A 19,080-nucleotide genomic window follows, 5' to 3' on the forward strand; every position below is an offset into this window, starting at 1 on the left:
TCACAGATGACATCAACATCGTCAATGACCAGAAGCCTATCGGGTTCAACTCCAGATTCATCAGCGTAGTCATCAACAATATTCACTCTCTGTCTAGCTTTGGCCTTGCACATCTTGGAAAAATGTCCAACTTTCCCACACTTCAAACACTCTTTGTTTGAGGCAAAGCAAAACCTGGCGTCGGAAGAGTGACTGCTACTGCCACACCTGTTGCAAACTTTGCTTACTGAGGTTTTCTTGACAATGGGTCTGGGTCTGTTTTTTACTACAGCAACATTGTCTCCAGAACAGTGCTCACACCCCACAACGCCACCTTTGTCGGTAACCACAGAAACTTCTTGATGTGGAGTAGATTTGTGCGAATCAAGGACCTTCATGCACTTACTAGACTCCTCAATTACTTTGGCCAGATCAATTGCGTCTTTCAAGGTAGGATTCTTGGCTGCCCATAGCCTCTCTTGGATTTTCTTACTTGAGCACTGGACGACTAATTGATCTCTTATGAGCTCGTCGTTCATAGAACCGAACTTACACTTAATAGAAAGCTCTCTGAGTCTGGCCACGAAATCATCTATGGTTTCTGACTCTTTTTGGCGTTGTGTATAGAATTTATAGCGGTTCATAATCAGATTCTCTTCTTTTGCAAATCTGATCTCCAAGCGATCAACCGCTTCCTTAAACTCATCAATTTCATGTCCACTAGCTCCAAGTGTGATAGGTAGAAATCTAAAAACCCTCTGCCCTTCCTTGCCCAGAGTGCTCAAAAGGATAGCTTTTTTCCTTTTGGGTGAAAATTCCTGTCCATCAAGTGCTTCCAGGTAATTGTCAAACATGATGTACCAGTCTTCCCAAGGTATCTCAGGGACACCAGGTTCAGGTAAGAACTGAGGAGGCAAAGTTACCACAAATTGTTGTGCCATGTTCACTGATTGTAGAGTGAAAACAATATAACCACAGGTTTTGCACAACAGGAAGAAGTTAGAGATTATAGTAACATACCTCTTACCATTTAAAGTGTCCAAAACGATACTATAGCACTGCGACAGGGCCAGGCAGAAGTTTGAAGGCAAAACGAGGAAATTCCGCTTTAAAACCACCAAAAACGGCTGCCAGACGAAGTCGAGACTTGGGATATAAACACTTGAAGGCAAAGATGGCCGCCGCTGAAAACGAGGCTTGGATTGCGGCTGAAATGAGGCTTGAAGGGCAAACACCTGAAGGTAAGATGGCCGCCGCCGAAAACGAGGCTTGAAAGTGCCCTAGAACGAGGCTTGGAACGCACAAGGAGCGTCTCTCCACTGACACCAGGCAAATGCGCTGCGCTCGCCTCCGCTGACTCACGCGCTGACTCTTTGACGTCAGGGTTGGTGCGTCTCCAGGACAACCGAAAACAGTGTCTCGAGCGTGGCTCACACACGCGCTGCGCTCGCTCCGCTGTCACTCACCGGTCAGATACGCGCTGAGCTCGCTCAGCTGTTTGGATGACGTCAGCGCTGGTAGAGCTCGAGCTCCGCTCCGCTTTTCGGTCCAAAAGTCAAATAGTATAGTTACCACGGATGGGCGCCTTCACTGGGAACAGAAGAGGAGGACCAAAAGTACATTGACAAGATCTGCACGCCGTAGATTCGTTTCTTGTTGAGGAAACTCCGTTAAAAACTGCTTTCCGCTGGAAATCTTGAAACCAGGCATCAAGATGAGGTCTTCAGTGATACTGGCCAGCAGGTAACGTCGCCAAAATTGTAGTAAATAGCCAGAGACCACAGGAGCAGCAATAGAGGTTTATTGCAGGAAAACAGAGTGAAGTAACCTCAACACAAGCTGGCCAGGCACAAACGGTCACCAGCTAGAACACTAGAAGGAGACAGAGCCATGTACATTCTGGAATGGGTGACACAGGTAAGAACTATGGTGGAGTAAAGGAAATAGAAGAAAGATAAATATACAACACAACTCTATCCAGGTTCTGTGGGAAATAGACTCTTGGAAGTTTGTGGAAGCACTATTTATGTCATAGGACTTAATGACATGTTGGACTGGGGAAATGGAAGAGAACTTGGAGTAGGAGGTTTTCTTTCATTGCCTTGTCTTTTCAAGAAATTCGTTCTTCCTACCAAGTTGTTTCCCTTTGAAAGGGATCTGGAAGTTTATAGAGGAATGGTCTGGTCAGATTACTGGAGAACGGAAGTACACCTGAAGGTCCGAGGCATTAGTAAAAATAAGGCCTAAAGAGTGCCCGGCAAACTATGTGGAAGCCAATTATTTTCTGATTTAGTCCTAGAATTTCCAAATCGGACAGTAGTAGTTGTGTTTCAGGGTTTGAACCGAATTCCGCGTGGAAGCTGAAATCTCCCTCTAGCAGGAATTTATTGAAAGCAAGTACATGGGGGCAAGACATTCAGTTAATTTGTGGCTGGAGCCTTTTTTGCTTTTGGGGGGAAGGGGGAAGCGATATACTAAGGCACCCTTCCATGATTCCCCAGGCAGAGTTTCCAAGTTGAAAATACAGAGCTCTCATCTCAAAGGGTGTCTACTGAAGTGACTTTAATGGGGTTGTGTAATTCAATATCAACTCCGCCCTGTTTTGTTCGTCTCCCTATCTAGCTTTATCAAGTTGTAGTTTGCAGGAATGGCTTACTTTGACTTATTTTCTTTTGATTTGTGCACCTCCAATGTTTCACACACCTGTAGATTTCTGATAGCCACCAAAGTTGTTAGGGTCACCCAACTCTTAGTTCTTACTTGATTTTTTATTCCGTCTTTGCTCCTCTCATTTCTCTTGCCTCTTGTTCTACTGTAGTCCCTGTTGAAACTTTCACCAATGGTGTGCTTCAATTCTTGTTGAAAGATCTTACACTTATATTTTTGTTTCCTCTGTTATCACGCTAGACTTCTGTTGCAGTTTCTCTGTGCTGTCCTTCTGTTTCATTCTTCAAGCCAAGTTTGTTAAGTTCCTCCTAGATAACCTCAATATTTGAAATACTAGGCATGTGTTATTTTGTGTCCATGTCAACACTTAAATTATTCCCTTTCTTAGTTCAAAATTAATCTCTTATTCAACTGTTCACCCGCTCTCTTCCATGCACTATTCTTTTCTTCTCAGTATTTCAGTTAACTCGATATATTTTGTACCATTGTTTCATCATGTAAAGGGCTTTGAAAAAGCACCATCTAAATGCAACAAAATACATAAAGTAAGTGTTATTAGCAGTTATCGCTGTTAGTAGTGAAGTCTGCCGACCTGTGGGTCCCTATGGATGACTTACATTACGCAGAATACATCTCACTTGATGCAGAGTTCTCAAGTTAACAATTTTCTTTGAGTATGTCACCCAGCTTGAGTACACACTATTTCCCTTATTTCTTTGCCCATAGATTTTAGAGGTCTCTCGGTTTATGATTTTTCCCAAATCATTTTAAGGATCAATGGAATTCTTGTCAGTCATCCCGATAAAGATATTGTTACGGTTTGAAAGTGGTAATGTAGGCTTCCTGTAAGGTTTCTATGTGGTCAGTTACAACGTTAACCTTAGTTTGGGTTTTAGTTTCTATTCCCACACCAACCAGCACAAAGCAGTGGAACCTCAAAGCCCAAGGATAACAAATTACAGGCCAAGTAATGTTTTCCAAAATGTCATATATTGTTAAATCATCTTTCCCAGTGATCCCCCTACTCTTTTATAAGAGGTTGTAGCTGGATACAGAGATAAATACAGAGATGAGAGCCTCTTTTCTCTGGGTTCCTATAATAAATATCATCCGTGCTCACATCAACCTGCCGAATCAGTGGCAATAAACCTTTTCCAGCTGATAGTCTATCATTGTGAGAGGCAAGCCTACTCCATACTTACACACCTGGGATTCTAGCAGCACCTCATGTCGTCTTAGTTTAGGATGTTTACAAAATTATGTTGCAACATTAGTCCCAGTGTGGCTGTTCGATGCATTGCTGCTGTGCACTTTTGCGGATTGTCTCTCTCTGAGATTTAGGGCTCCGTTCGCCATATCACAGGCAATCTCATCTGCTTTCAGTTTTGTATGTTGCCAACTGGTGTTATGTACAGCTGCAAATCTTCTAACACATTCATACCACAGGATTGACTTTATCGCTTTTCCTATTTAGAGAACGATTAGCAAATGGTGAGACCGAGCACAATATAAAAATAAAATGAGGAAGATGTCTCATGTAAGTGAAATGCTATCTTATAATTTCAAATTGTGTCCTTCACATGGCATAGCACCTTGCCACCCGCCATAAGATTTGGCTGTTGTAATCAAATGGTTTTGGTATGTTATGTGGCTGCAGAAGTCAGGGGCTATTAGGGCCCTTTTAAGGTAACGCACTTGAGATGTTAAATCATTGACACTTTGCTATGGTTATACCTGATGTTAGGTGGTTGAGGGTGGTCATCAGAATAAAAAAGGTAGGACTCCATATAGACTATACAATTTAGAAAAACATGTAATTCACAGTCAATCTTTCCTCACATCTGCAGCGCTGCAGCCAGACAGGAGGTGTTTTATCGGGGGCTCTACTTTTTTCTGTGGTTGGAGGAAAAATGAGTGAAGGAATAAACTTTTCGGATGACCTAGGAAGGTGAGAAGTGGATCATGTTTGTTTTAAGCAGCACATTTGAGTTCTACTTATGCACCACTACATAATAAACTTGTTGTTAATGTTGCATTTACTGGCAGATAGGATGGAAAACAGAGTGATGGAAGGAATGCTTGAATTAACTTCAGCCAATGGCGATGGCTTGGACCATGTTCCTATTAATTTTTTTTTGCCCACTATGTCACTGTAGACCGAGGAGAACCATATGAGAATCAGCTTTAGTCTTGCTCCTGTAGGAAAAGTCTGCCTCGACCTTCTAGGGCAAGTTTTCTCCATGTGCGAAATAAGCATCCTCAGACTAGTTTGTCTACTTGTGCATCATCCGAGTGGTATAGCTTGAGTCCTAGGTACTATGTGTAGTGGACCCACATTTGGGATACCTATCACACAAGACATATACTGCCACAAATAAAAAGGGATGGGAGGAATGCTTAAATTAACCTAAGCCACTGGCTGTCACTTGGGCCCACATTCCTGTCTATCATTTTTGCCCACTATCCATTCCAGATTGAAATATGCAAATCCGGCTTTGTAATATTCACGGTTGTTTTCAGCTGTATAAAGGGCCTCTGTTTCAAATTATGTAACAGGCTAGCTGGATGTAGTTATTGGGCACTAGTGAAATATACATACATTTGGGTGGAGGTATCTACTCTGCACTTTGTCACATGGTAAGCATGTGTAGTTTACTTAGGTGATTGTCTAAAGTTTTTCTTTTTCTTATAGCTATGTTATAATGGTAACTCTTCCACATGCTCTCTGTACAGATGTGTGGTGATGGTGGGCATGCCGTACCCAAACATCAAATCCCCAGAATTACAAGAGAAGATGGCCTACCTGGATAAAACAATGGTAAAATGAGTTTGTGAAATGGCTGTATTGAAAGTTTTAAGAGCTGGAGCCTAGCTCACTGCATGCAATGTCTTGTGGACTATGATTGAGTTGCGCCTAACTTAATAGGCGTCTGTGGAAAAAGACACTCAATACCAGGTTGGTCTCTGTTGACTTTATTTTTACTTACTTTTCATGCAAACAATTTTGGCTACTGCCTACAACTTGTAGCCTCAAATAGCAAATAAGTCTTTGCATTAGCATGGGAGCAAAAGGATCAACCACCTTTTCTCATAAATTTATATTTTGTTGGAACCAAAAGATTACAGACAAGGGTTTTTACTGGTACATAAGGAACTACGTTCTTTATAAGTTACATTAAGCCACTTTCTGTCATTTAAAGGACCGGCATGCTTTTTTTCAATTCATTTTTGCAGCTAATGGCATCCATTGCAGGGCATATCTTGCCCCGGTTCGTAGTCGGGCTAGTCTTTCTTTTTAGGTGGTACCCTCTGTAGAAAAGAAAAACAGTCCCATTTTTGGAAATATAGGAAATGCTTATGTGCAGCAATGTGATGTGGCCATAACCAGGGGTCTCCTGAACAAGCTACCAGTGAATGAAGTTCTCTACTTTTTTTGTAGTAGAATGGGTAGCCACTAAACCACTCCACTCACTGTAAAGAATATGACTTTAAATGGGATACTATAGTAATCACGGTTGTTCATTAAATAATAAACTACCTGGCCATCCCTCTTGAAGGGATTCAGGGTAACTGCTCTTTCTGTCTGTGCAGGTCCAGCTGCAGAAGGAGAAACTCAGAGGCCTTTGTACCAGGAAATAATAAAGAAACTTCAGTGATTTACCTCTAAACTGTTGACCTAACCGCACCTGTGCTTGGTTAGGCAGTACCCAGGTTGTGAACACAAGCAAATCAGTCGCGTAGCCCTTGCAACCTTTGGGCATTTCCAGGACTAGGGGCTTCCCAGATGGAGAACTCCATGACACGGATATTACAAGAAAAATAGACAACAAAAGCAACAACTTTCACCAATGAAGCTTTTGTCAGAGACCTTCAGGCAGGTCTGGCCTCCAGAGGAAAATACAGGAGCCGCACTACACTAAGCTCCTCTTAGTTCGAAAGCGAAAATGTGACTAAGGTGCCCAGCCACAATGCCTTTGTATTTGACTCTCTTGCATGTACAAAGCATACACATAGTGCCTCCTGATTGCAAAGACTATAGTCACCACTGTTGTGCTCATGCCTGGAATGGATCATGCTTGTTTTCAGGGGAAAGTATCGTCCTTAATGGACATGCCAGTTGATGTTTCAAGGCTATTTCGTGAAATGGTTGCACTGGGGCACTTTAAATACAGTCACACCACTGCTAGGTCCTTTAGGAAAGTGAGGGGTGCAGTCATTACTAGCTAAGTAATTTGCAGACCTATACAGGAGGTTTTGGGGCTACTGCAGAGAGCTAGCGCACACATGACAAATGCCTTCCCAATCTGTGTTAATAGCAACTGACCCATCCCTTTGGAGCAGCATCACCAGTCAAAACCATTGGCACCAGCAGGGGCATGAGTCCTCCCATGCTTCCTCCTCTGCTGCAGCAGCAGACTAGCTGCTTCAGTTTGCTTTCAGAGGCCCATGCCTGGCTTGTAGGAGGTTGAATATGGCACTTCCTCCACAGCTATAGAACCCTCACTTCAGACAGGTGGATCTTACAAATTATCTACAGGGGATGCACCCTGTCTTTCTTTGCTTCCCCACCCAGTCCTCATCTTATTCCTGAGCATTTCAGAGGAGCACTCCACAAACCAGATGCAGGAAGTCAATCTGATATTGTTTGAAGGTACCATCGAGCTGGTGCTGGACTACCTCCTCATTCCAGATAAGGATAGAGGCCACAGACCCATCCTGGATCGCTGCGGAGTTTTTGCGGAAGGACTAGTTCAAAAAGCTCACCTTGGCTCAGGTATTTCAGTTCAATCCCTAGAAGATTGGATGGTGTTCCTGGACTTGCAGGATGCATATTTTCATATACTCATCCTACAGTTCACCTGCATTATCTGTTGTTCAAGATTGGCCAAGAAGACGTTTAATGTACCGTTCCAACTTTTGTCCTTATCTTTTTTCTGTGGATGTTCATAAAAGTGATGGTGGTGATCACCGTCCATTTTTGGAGGTGAGCAATACACATATTTTCATACCTCGATGATTGGCTGCTAAGGGTGGGCACACTGCAGTCGTATTCTATCTCTGGATAATGGCTGAACTCCTGACATCCTTGGGGTTTCTGCTCCTTTTCCCGTTTTACCAAACAATGACCGTTGCCCATATTTTCTTCCAGGCCCACCAAGTAACGGACACACCCGCCCATGTGGTATTCTTTGATTCTGACGGCCCTACCCTTGGCTTATTTTACCCGTATACCAGGTTGAAATTATCACCGGTTCTTCGGTGAGCTTCCCCAGCTTAACCGTTGTTTCACTTCACTCGTTGACTTTGAAATGGCATCCAATAGTGTGGCTTTGCAACTCATTGGGGATCTTTTTATCTTTCCCTCTCGACATTAGATACATGCATAACGCACTTCTCAGGTAAACGATTCCCTAATTTATTCATTTCTTCCCGACGGTCACTATTTGCATGGCATTTTTACTACTCGCTTGCTTGCCTATTTAATCGTGGGCAATGCAAGCGCGCAGCGGGCGCACCGATGGCGCGACAGAGGTGCGCCAGAGGAAAGCCCGTCTGCGCCCGTCCGCGCCTCGGACGTGCCTAGTGCCAGCTATGCTGCCCGTTTAAGCAGAGAGGAACGCTGCAGTACCTACACAAGAGAACAGCTTTCGAAATTAGGTAAGCAGGTATATTCTGACTCAGCATATCGGGGACCCTCTGTGAATGATGAGTTTGTCACTTTGAAGAATACCTTGAATTGTGGGCTGATTAATAGTCGGTCGTTAGTTAAGCACTATGTGGAAATTTCAGTGCTGATTGAAGACATGAATTTTGATGTATTGTTTTTAACAGAAACTTGGATCAGAGCAGAGTCCGTGGTAGGAGTAGGATTTGCATGCCCCGCCGAGTATAACATCCTGCATAATTCAAGAACAGAGGGCAGAGGAGGAGGGTTTGGAGTGATATTCAGGGAGGAGTTGAATTTTGCTCCACTGTAGGTTGATGAGGTAGATGGGATTGAGTTCATGGGGTTCCCCCCTGCAGGAACCTGTTTATGGGAATGAATTGTTATAGACCCCCAGGGAGTTCCATCCAGTATCAGTCATTTTAGACACCATCACTAATTTATCACTGGCACACTCTAGAATGATTATTTTGGGAGATTTTAATCTGTGGGAGAATGCTAAACTGGGAAGCTATTTGAGAGATCTGAATTATACATGTGCTAATTTTAGCCTTCAACAACTGGTTAAATCTCCAACCCATCAGGGAGGACACACTACTGACCTGCTGTTTGCCAACGCTCTGGAAACCGAGATACTGAACATTATACCTCAAAATTGGACAGATCATTATTTAATTCATTTTAAAATCATGTTACCTGGTTTGGGGGACCATTCCAAAACTCCAGCGGCCTATCGGATAGGAGGGGATGGGCGAAATTAGGTAGGACGGATGTCCTTCTAACACCACCCACTTCTAATCTCTTCTGTGCCACTGCTACAGTTGAGGAAAATTATAACATCTACCAGAAATACATCACGGATGCATTGGATCAATTAATCCCAAAACAAAAAATAAGAATTAGAAACAAAATCTCAGCAGCATGGTATAACGATGAACTGAAACTGTTAAGTTTACTATGTAAAAAGGCTGAGAGGAAATGGAGGAAGAGGTAGCTAGAGGAGGACAAGTTAGAGCTGAGGGTGGCACAGGCTAAGTACAAGGTGCTTATCCTGGAGTGTAAAGCAAACTTTTATGTCAACTCCATCCTACAAGCTTCTAACAGGACCAAAGAACTTTTTAAGGTAGTCAGGGACCTCTCCGTCCCACTTGTTTGGGCAACAAAGTGGTGGCTTCACATAAACCGTGTGGTGAGATTGCTTCCCATTTCGTGGATAAAGTGGCGAAGATTGTTGGCTCCTTTGTGGATAATGAAACTGTTGTCTAGGTCTCTGATTCACAGGCGACGGAAGGGGAGCTGGGTCAGCTGTGCAACTTGGATAGCTTTCAGATCCTTACCGATCTCACTTTTAACACTCTGGCGCAAAGCATATCCTCAGGATCTCCCTCTGATCCCGTGCCTCAGAAAGTGTGGAAAACCTATGGTCAAATGACCTTTCCCTGGTTACGACAGATGTGCAATCAGTCCCTGAAAGAAGTCACCGTCCCGGAGGGATGGAAGCAGGCGGTGGTGACACCCCTGATTAAGAAGCCCTCTTTGGATCCGACAAATCTGGTACATTTTCGACCAATTTCCCTCCTTCCCTATCCAATCAAAATCTTGGAAAAGGCTGTAAGCAGGTCTCTATCCTGCTTTTCGGAGGAATATCATCTATTGGACAAGGATCAGTTCGGATTCCGGCCCGGGCATGGGACAGAGTCAGCTCTGTGCACCATGATGGATAATCTACTGATGCGGGCCAACAACGGGAATGCCACTGTTTTAGTGCTTCTCGATATGTCGGCCATGTTCGACACAGTGAGCCACCCAATTTTGTTAGAGAGATTGGAGAGAATGGGGGTGAAGGGACGGGCCTTGTTATGGCTGCGGTCCTATCTGTCAGGGAGACAACAGACTGCAACCATGCCACCATTCACATCTCTCAAATCACTTCTAGTCTATGGGGTACCGCAGGGCTCTGCCATCAGCCCTAGCCTCTTTAACATTTATTTGCAGCCGCTCTTCCCCATTATTAAATTGTTCGGGGTTGACTTGGTCAACTACGCGGACGATACGCAACTGGCGTTTTCCTTGGAAGGAAAACAGGCAGTCTCAATGGATATGTTCCAGAGTGCATGCGACAAACCCCAGACTGGCTGCGGAGGAATTCCCTACAGTTCAATGGAGGGAAGAACGAGGTGTTATACTGCTCATCGGCGAAGCTGCCTATACATATACCGTTGGAGTTTAGACTCACTCCTCAGGAGGATCCGTTGACTTCGGCCAGTACGATACGCAAGCTGGGGGTCCAAATTGATAAGGACCTCCAAATGGAGGCGCAGGCAAACAAGACAGCCAGTGTGTGCTTTGGATTGTTGCGTTTGCTACGTCGGATACTTCCAATGCTACCGAAGGCTTTGCGTCCTCTGGTAGTAAGCAGCACAGTGTTGAGCAGACTGGACTATTGTAATTCCTTATATCTGGGGGCCCCTCAGTACATCTTTCAGGGTCTATAGAGATTCCAGTCTGCCGCAACAAAACTAGTGCTGAACCTGTGACGTAATTCCTCATCTACCTACGCCCTGAGAGAATTACACCTGCTGCCAATTAAGGAAAGGGTGCTCTTTCAATCTCTATGCCTGGTGTACAGAGCCTTATATGATTTGGGTCCAGTCCCATTACAGGAAAAGTTTGCCTGGTATCTCCCTCGGAGGCAGCTTCGCTCATCTGGTGCCAGTTTGCTGGTGATTCCGAAATTCAAACGCTCTAGGTTGGGGGAGAGCCTTAAGTGGGGTTGGTGCTCATCTGTGGAATGAGCTACCACAGAGGATTAGACAGACTGATTCTTTAATGGAATTCAGAAAGAGATTAAAAACATGGCTATTTCCGAAAGTTTTACCTTCTGTGCTCTCTCTCTCTGATTCTGGCACCTGATGGCTGTTGATCCTATTCTGAGAGCCAGGATACCCGTAGGGTGACAGTAGCACTATACAAGAATATTTACAATTACAATTACTTCTCTGTTCGGCTGCCCTCATCTTCCGCATATCGCTGGCATGTTTCGCATGGATTTTGTCTTTGTATTCATCCTTACCCCAGCGATTTAGCACTAATTATTTTTTAATGTTCCTTTTCTGAATAAGACGAAATGGCGCATTCGTTTGTGCGCTTTATACTGTTTGTGCTATGAGTTATTAGCCATCCTCACTTATCACTCGTGTGTACACGCATGCACTAAGTCGGGTTATTCCAACTCAGTTGATTTTAACAGATATGATCTCCGGTGGTCAGTATGATTTTTTTTCTCCAAGCAAATGGTTACATGTTTTATCAATTTTGAAATTGCCATTTGTTTTGAAGCGTTCTTCATTTCTTGAGGTGTACTACATAATGCATGCTGCATCCTTTTGCCAGACAATTCTCTCCCATTTCTTCTTCTAATTCAGGTCTCTATAGGGTTTCCACGGTTAGCAGCGTGTTAGGTTTCTCACCCCCCTAGTGTCACTGATTATCTTTCAAACGTATTAACGTGTTGATTTCTAACTAAATTAATGTTCTCTTCTGATTAAGTCGAAATGGTGCATCCGTGTGTGCACATTATACTGTTTGTGCTATGAGTTAATAGCCTTCCAGTTTGTGCAAACCAGTGTCAAAATACATTCTCACGTGATTTAAATCATTGATTCTTCTCTTTTTAGTCATTGTCTATCCTGTACTCTTGTTTCACCACTTATCACTCATTTGTACACGGCATGCACTAAGTCGGGTTATTCCAACTCATTTGATTTTAACAGATATGTTCTCCGGTGGTCAGTATTATTTTTTTCTCCAAGAGAATCGTTACATGTTTTATCAATTTTGAAATTGGCATTTGTTTTGAAGAGTTATTCATTTCTTGAGGTGCACTACATGATGCATGCTGCATCCTTTTGCCAGACAATTTTCTCCAATTTCTTCTTCTAATTCAGGTCTCTATAGGGTTTCCACGGTTAGCAGGGTGTTATGTTTCTCACCCCACTAGTGTCACTGATTATCTTTCAAACGTATTAACGTGTTGATTTCGCACTAAATTTTGATTATGTTGTATTTCATTGTTCCCAGCCCTGAAGAGTCACAGGTAGCGACCTGTTGACGAAACACGTGTCGGCTGGCGTTTTCTTTTACGAACATTTCTTGCATAAAACAAATTTCATGGAACCACCGGTGTCGACTACATTATCATTTCGCTACTGTATTAACTATATACTATATACATGTGCCCAGGACTTGTTTTTATGTTTGTTTTGCTATGGGCTCTTAGCTCTTAACTTATACAGGGGTTTTGGGTCTTCCCTTGACCTGGCAGTACCGTGAAGCACTTGTTCTTCGTTCCCCTAGAACCCTGCTTCGTTACCTGCCTGAGCGCCACTCACCTGCTACTTTAAAACCCCCTGCAGAAACTACATATTTTTATACCTCGATGATTGGCTGCTAAGGGTGGGCACGCTGCAGTCGTATTCTACCTCTGCATAATGGCTGAACTCCTGACATCCTTGGGGTTTTCGGTTAACAAGCCAAAATCTCACCGGCGCCCTACACAGAGGAATTCAGTCTGTTGGGGCTGTTCTGGACATAGTGGCGTGCAAAGCTTTTCTACCACCACTGTAAGCCTGGGACATTCAAAATGCAATCCAGATATTTTGGGTTCAATTGTGGAATTTGGTGAAGACGGCTCTGAGACTTCGTGGACTGCTAGCCTCACGCATCCTTCTCGTTCCGAATGTCAGATGGCATATATGAGTCCTACATGGGTCCTGCATCCAGGGCGCCGTCCCCTACTCCATTCAGATCTCACAAGAGACGGCTCAGGATCTTCTATGGTGGCACACAGATGCCAATCTGGCCTGGAGCAGTCTGCTCTCCCCTCCCCACCCAGACTTCACTGTTGTGACAGACGTGTCACTGCTGAGGTTACCTAGGGGAGGTGGCTATCTGAGGCCTCTGATCCAAAGTGGTGAGCCAGCCCCATCTGGCCCTGTAAGCCTTCCTGCCTTCCATCAAAATGAGACTGGTGCAGGTTCTCACAGGCAATGCATCTCAAATGTGAACAAACAGGGTGGAGTACGGTCCTGAATTCTTTGCCAGAAGCCTGAATGTTTCTGGGTGTGGCTCGACTGGTAAGACATCTTCCTGGTGGCTAATCACTTAGCGGGCAAACAATGCCCGGACAAGATAAACCGAGAAGACGTTGTCTGACTCACCACAAATGTTGCCCCATCACAATGTAACAGTGCATTTTCGATCAATTTGGGTTCACTCTGACTGGATCTGTTAACCACTGTGGAGAAAACGCAGGGTCAGCAATGGTGCCCTTTGGGATTTCCTCTACATAGACATGTATTTGGGCGGAATGGAACAAAAAATTGTACTATGTGTTTTCACCACTACCTTTTCTGGCTCAAGATCTGAAGAAGATCATGACAGACTGGCTGCAAGTCCTCTTAATCGTCCTGGGTGGGCCAGGAGGATGCAGTACCTGGAGATCACAAGCCTGAGCATTTGCCTCCCAATCTTGCTACCACTTAAGGATGACTTCCTGTCTTAACACCAGGGCAGGGTTCATCATACAAGTTTCCCCAACCCACCGATTGAGCAGTGGCTATTGAATGCTTTTGACTTCCCAACTGAGGTGGTTGATGTCATCCTTTTGACCAGATGGTATTCCGCAAAGTGCTATGCTGAGTTTTAGGACAAATTTGTTACCTGGTTGAGGATCCGAAACACGGATCCCTTCCAAGCCAGACTTTCAGATGGTCTTTTGTTTGTTCTTCTGTTAGCCCAGCAAGGATGTGCGGTGGCCGCGTTGAAAGGTTATTTGTCAGTCCTTTCGGCCTTTGTGTTTGACTGATCAACTATTGTTTAAGCCACCGGTTGTAGTATGTTTCATAAAAGGTTTGACTTGCATCTGCCAAGATGTTTGTGAGGCCACAATGGGACCTAAACGTGATCTTAACATTTTTCTTGTGCACGCCCTTCAAGCATACACACATCTGGTTTTATGAATCGTGACTCTAAAGAACATCTTCCAGATTGCAATTACATTAGCATATTGAGTTAGTAAACGTCAGGTGCTTTTGGTGCAACTGCCCTGCACTACTTTCCAGATAAAAGACAAATTGGTACTGAAGGCCAGGGAACCTTCCTACTAGAGGTTGTGACTCTTGTATTGTATTGTAAGGGGTGCTTGTAGAGCGCACTGACACCATGGGTTTCCTGGCGCTGGTTGGAAGTAGAGGGGACAGAGGGACTAACCAGATTGGGGGAAAAGCCAAGTTTTTAAAGACTTACGAAAGAGAGTCAAAGAATTAGAGGTTTTAAGAGGAAGAGGAAAAGAGTTCCAGAGCTTGGGGGCCAGGTATGCAAATCTCCGGCCTCCAGATCTGCAGAGCTTGTAAGAGGGGACGGTCAAGAAGTGAAGATGAGAGGATCTCAAGTTCCGGGATGGGCAGTAGGGTCTAATGAGAGATTTCACGAAGGCGGGACAGGGCCCAACTAACGACTTGAAGATGAGGCAGCCGATCTTGAAGGCTGCCCTTGAGATGACAGGGAGCCAGTGGAGTTTGGCAAGGAGGGGCCTGGCGGATTGCCACTCCGGGATCCCTAGGGCCAGTCTCGCCGCTTGATTTTGAACCGCTTGCAGTCTAGCCACCGATGTTTTAGGCAGACCGTGATAGATCGCGTTTGAAAAATCTAAGCGGGAGAGGACGAGGGCCATGAGGACCTGCAGGAGGGCATCAGGTGTAAGGAGGTATGCCACTTTCCTGATCCTGCGCAGCTGGTAGATACAGGACGAGACCACCGTCCCCACCTGCGGCCCAAGGGATAGAGCGGAATCAATTGTGACCCCCAGACTCTTCACCGAGGCCACGGGAGTGGGAGAGGGGCCAAGTTCCGCCGGCCAGAATTGTGGCCCCCAGAAGGTGGCGCTCCTACCGGGAAGGAGGAGCTCCGTCTTACCGGGGTTCAATTTTAGCTGGTTGTGGCCCATCCACTGGAGAATGTGGGACATAACTGCCTGAAAGTTGGGAATAGCAGAGGGGGAATTAAGAGAAAAGATGAGTTGCAGGTCGTCCGCGTAATTAAACACGGTGACGTCCCACTGCCTCAAAGAAAATAGAAGGGGGCGAAGATAAAGATTGAAAAGAAGAGGGGATAAGGAAGAACCCTGGGGGACCCCGCAGGGCGAGTGCTCCCTAGGAGCCCTGAAGGTACCTAGGCTGAGGGTCTGAGACCTGTCGGTCAGGAAGGATTTGACCCAGGCCAACGCCAGGCCTTGGATGCCAGCCTGCTCGACACGGTGGAGAAGGATGTTATGATCCACCGTGTTGAAGGCGGCTGACAGATCTAATAGTACGAAGGCCTGGGGGGTAGCCTTGTCGACACCGTCTCTCAGGGCGTCCAGCACGGCAAAGATCACTGTCTCCGTAGAGTGGCCGGGTCTGAAGCCGGCCTGGTTAGCCTCGAGGAAGTTGGAGCTCTCGATAAACTGTGAGAGACAGGTGGTGACGTGGGCTTCCAGGATTTTAGAAAAGAAAGGTAGAAGAGAGATAGGACGGTAGTTCGCCGGGACGGCGGGGTCAGCCCCTGGCTTCTTCAAAAGGGGCACCAACACGGCCTCCTTGAAGGAGCCAGGCACCGTACCGGAAGAAAGAGAAGAGTTTAGCAGGGGGAGAATGCAGTCGGGTAGAGAATGGCAGATGTCCCAGAGTATAGGGGGGGGGCAGCAGTCGTCTGGGGATCCCGACTTAATGCGGGTGGCGAGAGTGGCCAGAGAGGTAGAGTCTAGAAGAGGGAGTTGTGTGAGTGAAGAGGTGTTGTAGGGGGGGGAAACAGATCCAGCGCCAGGAGAAGTGACTGGAATGGTGTCCTTAATCAATACAATTTTTTCAATAAAAAAAGTGCTGAGAGTATTGCATGCTTCCTGTGTGGGGGCCTGAGTTGGGAGCGTCCTAGGGTCGGAGGTGAATTCATTGAGGACTTTGAAGATTTCTTTGGACTGGCAGGGGGCAGATAAGATTTTTCCTGAAGCGTAAGCTTTTTTTGCTGCGAGGATGGCAAGTTTGTACCTATTGCGGGCGGCCACATAGGCATCTCTACTTAGAGGGCAGTAGTCTCTCCTCCACTTACGCTCAAGTTGACGAAGTTCCAAGTGAAGGGTTTTAAGATGGGGGTAAACCATTTATGGGAATTGCTGTGCCGGGATTGGGGGAACTTAGTTAGGGGAGCAAAAATGTCACTGGCTGTTGTGAGCCAGTCTGCCACAAGCCCGTAAAGCTCATCGGTACCAATGTCGTTGGGTAACAGGGGACAAGTTTGGGACAGATGAGCCAGCAGTTTGGGGGAATCGACAGCCTTCCACTTACGGGCAGTGCCACCCTCCCGCGGGGGGACCCTGATCTGGCCAACCGCCGAGAATGTGGTGTCGATCAGAGAGTGATCCGACCACACACAAGGTGTTATTAGTGGGCGAGAGGACTTGACCCCATGGGTCCAAATATGATCGAGGATGTGGCCACCCTTATGGGTGGCGGACCTGACTAGTTGGATAAAATTCAGGCTCGAGAGACCCTCGAACAGTTCGGAAGCATGCGGGCCGGCGTCCTCGTGCTGGAACCAGTAATTAAAGTCACCAATGATGACGATGCGGGGGGAGGAAGTAGCGATGTTGGTCAGCTGATCGATGAAAGATGAGGGAAATGATGGCATGGAGTGGGGGGGACGATAGAGTACCACAAGAGTGACTGCACCTACCTCGGTCCCGAGGCTGAGGACCAGGGTGTCCACTTCCGGTAGGGTCATGGCCGCGGAGGCAATAATCTTAAGATCCTTGCGTATTACCGCCGCCACCCCTCCCCCGGTGCGACCCCCTGATCGGTTGGTATTCAACAGAAAGTAGTCTGGGGGTAGCGCAGCCAAGATGTCGGGGAGTGAATCGTCGGTGAGCCAGGTCTCTGATAACAGTAGGACATCAGGACTTTCAGACATAAGTAGGTGCAGGATGTCAGCTTGGTGCTTGACCATGGAGGGGGTGTTTAGATATAAGACCCAAATCTGTGACTCGGTAGGAGCCGGAGCAATAAGTGCTGGCGTCGACGCAAGATGAGGGAATGGAGTGCCTGCAATGCCGAGTGATGTGATACGAGTTCAGGTGTCGGGGGAGAGAGGGCTGGCAAAGGCATGTAGGCACTTAAGAGCGGAGGGAGAGTGAAATATAGGAGTGGCAGCATCCCTGGGCCCATCCGGCCGCGGACGGGCGCAGACGGGCTGGACTTAGGCGCGACTTCGGCGCGCTGACGGCGTGCCCGCTGCGCCCGTCCGCTGCGCTCCCTGTAGAGGGGCGCCATTTTATGGGCTGAGGTCGTGAGGGGCCGAGCGCTGCACTGCTCGCCTGCTCAGCGTCCTCACCCAGTATGGCGGCCAAACAGCGCGACCCGGCGGGAATTAATCTCCTGCGAGGGCGGCTGTCCAGGATGAAAGCTAGCGGCAACCTGCACAACAAAAGAGGTTAGTCGTATGCCAGAAGCGATTAAAAATAGATTTTTAAAAATAAATTAAATGTGCGCAAAGAGCGCGGAGAGCAGCGCGAGCAGCGCGAGTCCAGCGCGAGTCAGGCAAGTGGCTAGGTCCCACTGGCCGGCTCGTGACTTCCAACCAGTCGTGAGGGCAACACAATGGTTTTTATGGGCTGAGGTCGTGAGGGGCCGAGCGCTGCACCGCTCGCCTGCTCAGCGTCCTCACCCAATATGGCGGCCAAACAGCGCGACCCGGCGGGAATTAATCTCCTGCGAGGGTGGCTGTCCAGGATGAAAGCTAGCGGCAACCTGCACAACAAAAGAGGTTAGTCGTATGCCAGAAGCGATTAAAAATAGATTTTTAAAAATGAATTAAATGTGCGCAAAGAGCGCGGAGAGCAGCGAGAGCAGCGCGAGTCCAGCGCGAGTCCAGCGCGAGTCAGGCAAGTGGCTAGGTCCCACTGGCCGGCTCTTTTCCGTGTTGGCCAATTGATTACTTTTCCGATGAAAAGAGGAGTAGAGATTCCATCAGCCAGACACTAAGAAGGCTCTGAGCGTTTACATCAACTGCGCAAAAGACGATTGTGTGGATGATCAGTTTTTTGTGGGAAAAAAAAGGGAAGGCTGTAAAAAAGAGAACCCTATCATGGTGGATCGTCCTCTGTATCAACTCCTTGCTCCCTCCGGCAACAACTTCAAAATCTCATTAGTGACACAAAACCCCACCCTGTAGGAGGCAGGGTCCGCAACCTCCTTCAGTTGCATCACATTCAATAGGTGGGCCCTTTAAATTGTCCAACGGGGCTACACACCTGCCGCTTATTTTCTTTCAGCCGCTGCATTTGTCATCTACATTAGAGCAGGTGTTGGAGAACTATCTGTTCATTTTATGGCAGGAGAAACATACTTTTTTGGCAAAAAGAGCCATAAAGAGGGTACTAGCCTCAGAAGTAGGGACTATCACCCTCTCAATTAAAACAAATTAAAGATACTCACAATTTCCTAGGTTGGTCTGCCAGGGATCCAGGAGACTCAATGGTGGCGTTGAACCTGCAGGATGCCTATTTAATATCCCAGTGATGGAGGCCCACTAGCGCTTCCTGTGGTTCGAAGTCGACGTGCTCCCCCTTTTTTTTTTTTTTAACAACTCTTTTTATTGATTGACCGCACACCAACGCAGCACTCCGTACCCCAGAGGAACTACAGTAGATACAGCATAGCATAGTCAGCGATCCAAAT

The 19,080-nt window shown here is 46.4% G+C and overlaps 1 protein-coding gene across 1 annotated transcript in view; it reads left to right on the forward strand.

Moving 5' to 3' along the window:
• DDX11 (DEAD/H-box helicase 11) overlaps window positions 1-19,080 on the forward strand; it is a 430,817-nt gene that overhangs the window by 353,079 nt on the left and 58,658 nt on the right. Inside the window, exons 23-24 of the mRNA XM_086952822.1 lie at window positions 4,494-4,594; window positions 5,380-5,464. Coding sequence (XP_086808948.1) covers window positions 4,494-4,594; window positions 5,380-5,464 — 186 coding nt within the window. The remainder of the gene's footprint in view (window positions 1-4,493; window positions 4,595-5,379; window positions 5,465-19,080) is intronic.

This window comes from Lissotriton vulgaris, chromosome 1_2 (genome assembly GCF_964263255.1).
Source record: "Lissotriton vulgaris chromosome 1_2, aLisVul1.2, whole genome shotgun sequence".
NCBI classification, from domain to species: Eukaryota; Metazoa; Chordata; class Amphibia; order Caudata; family Salamandridae; genus Lissotriton; species Lissotriton vulgaris.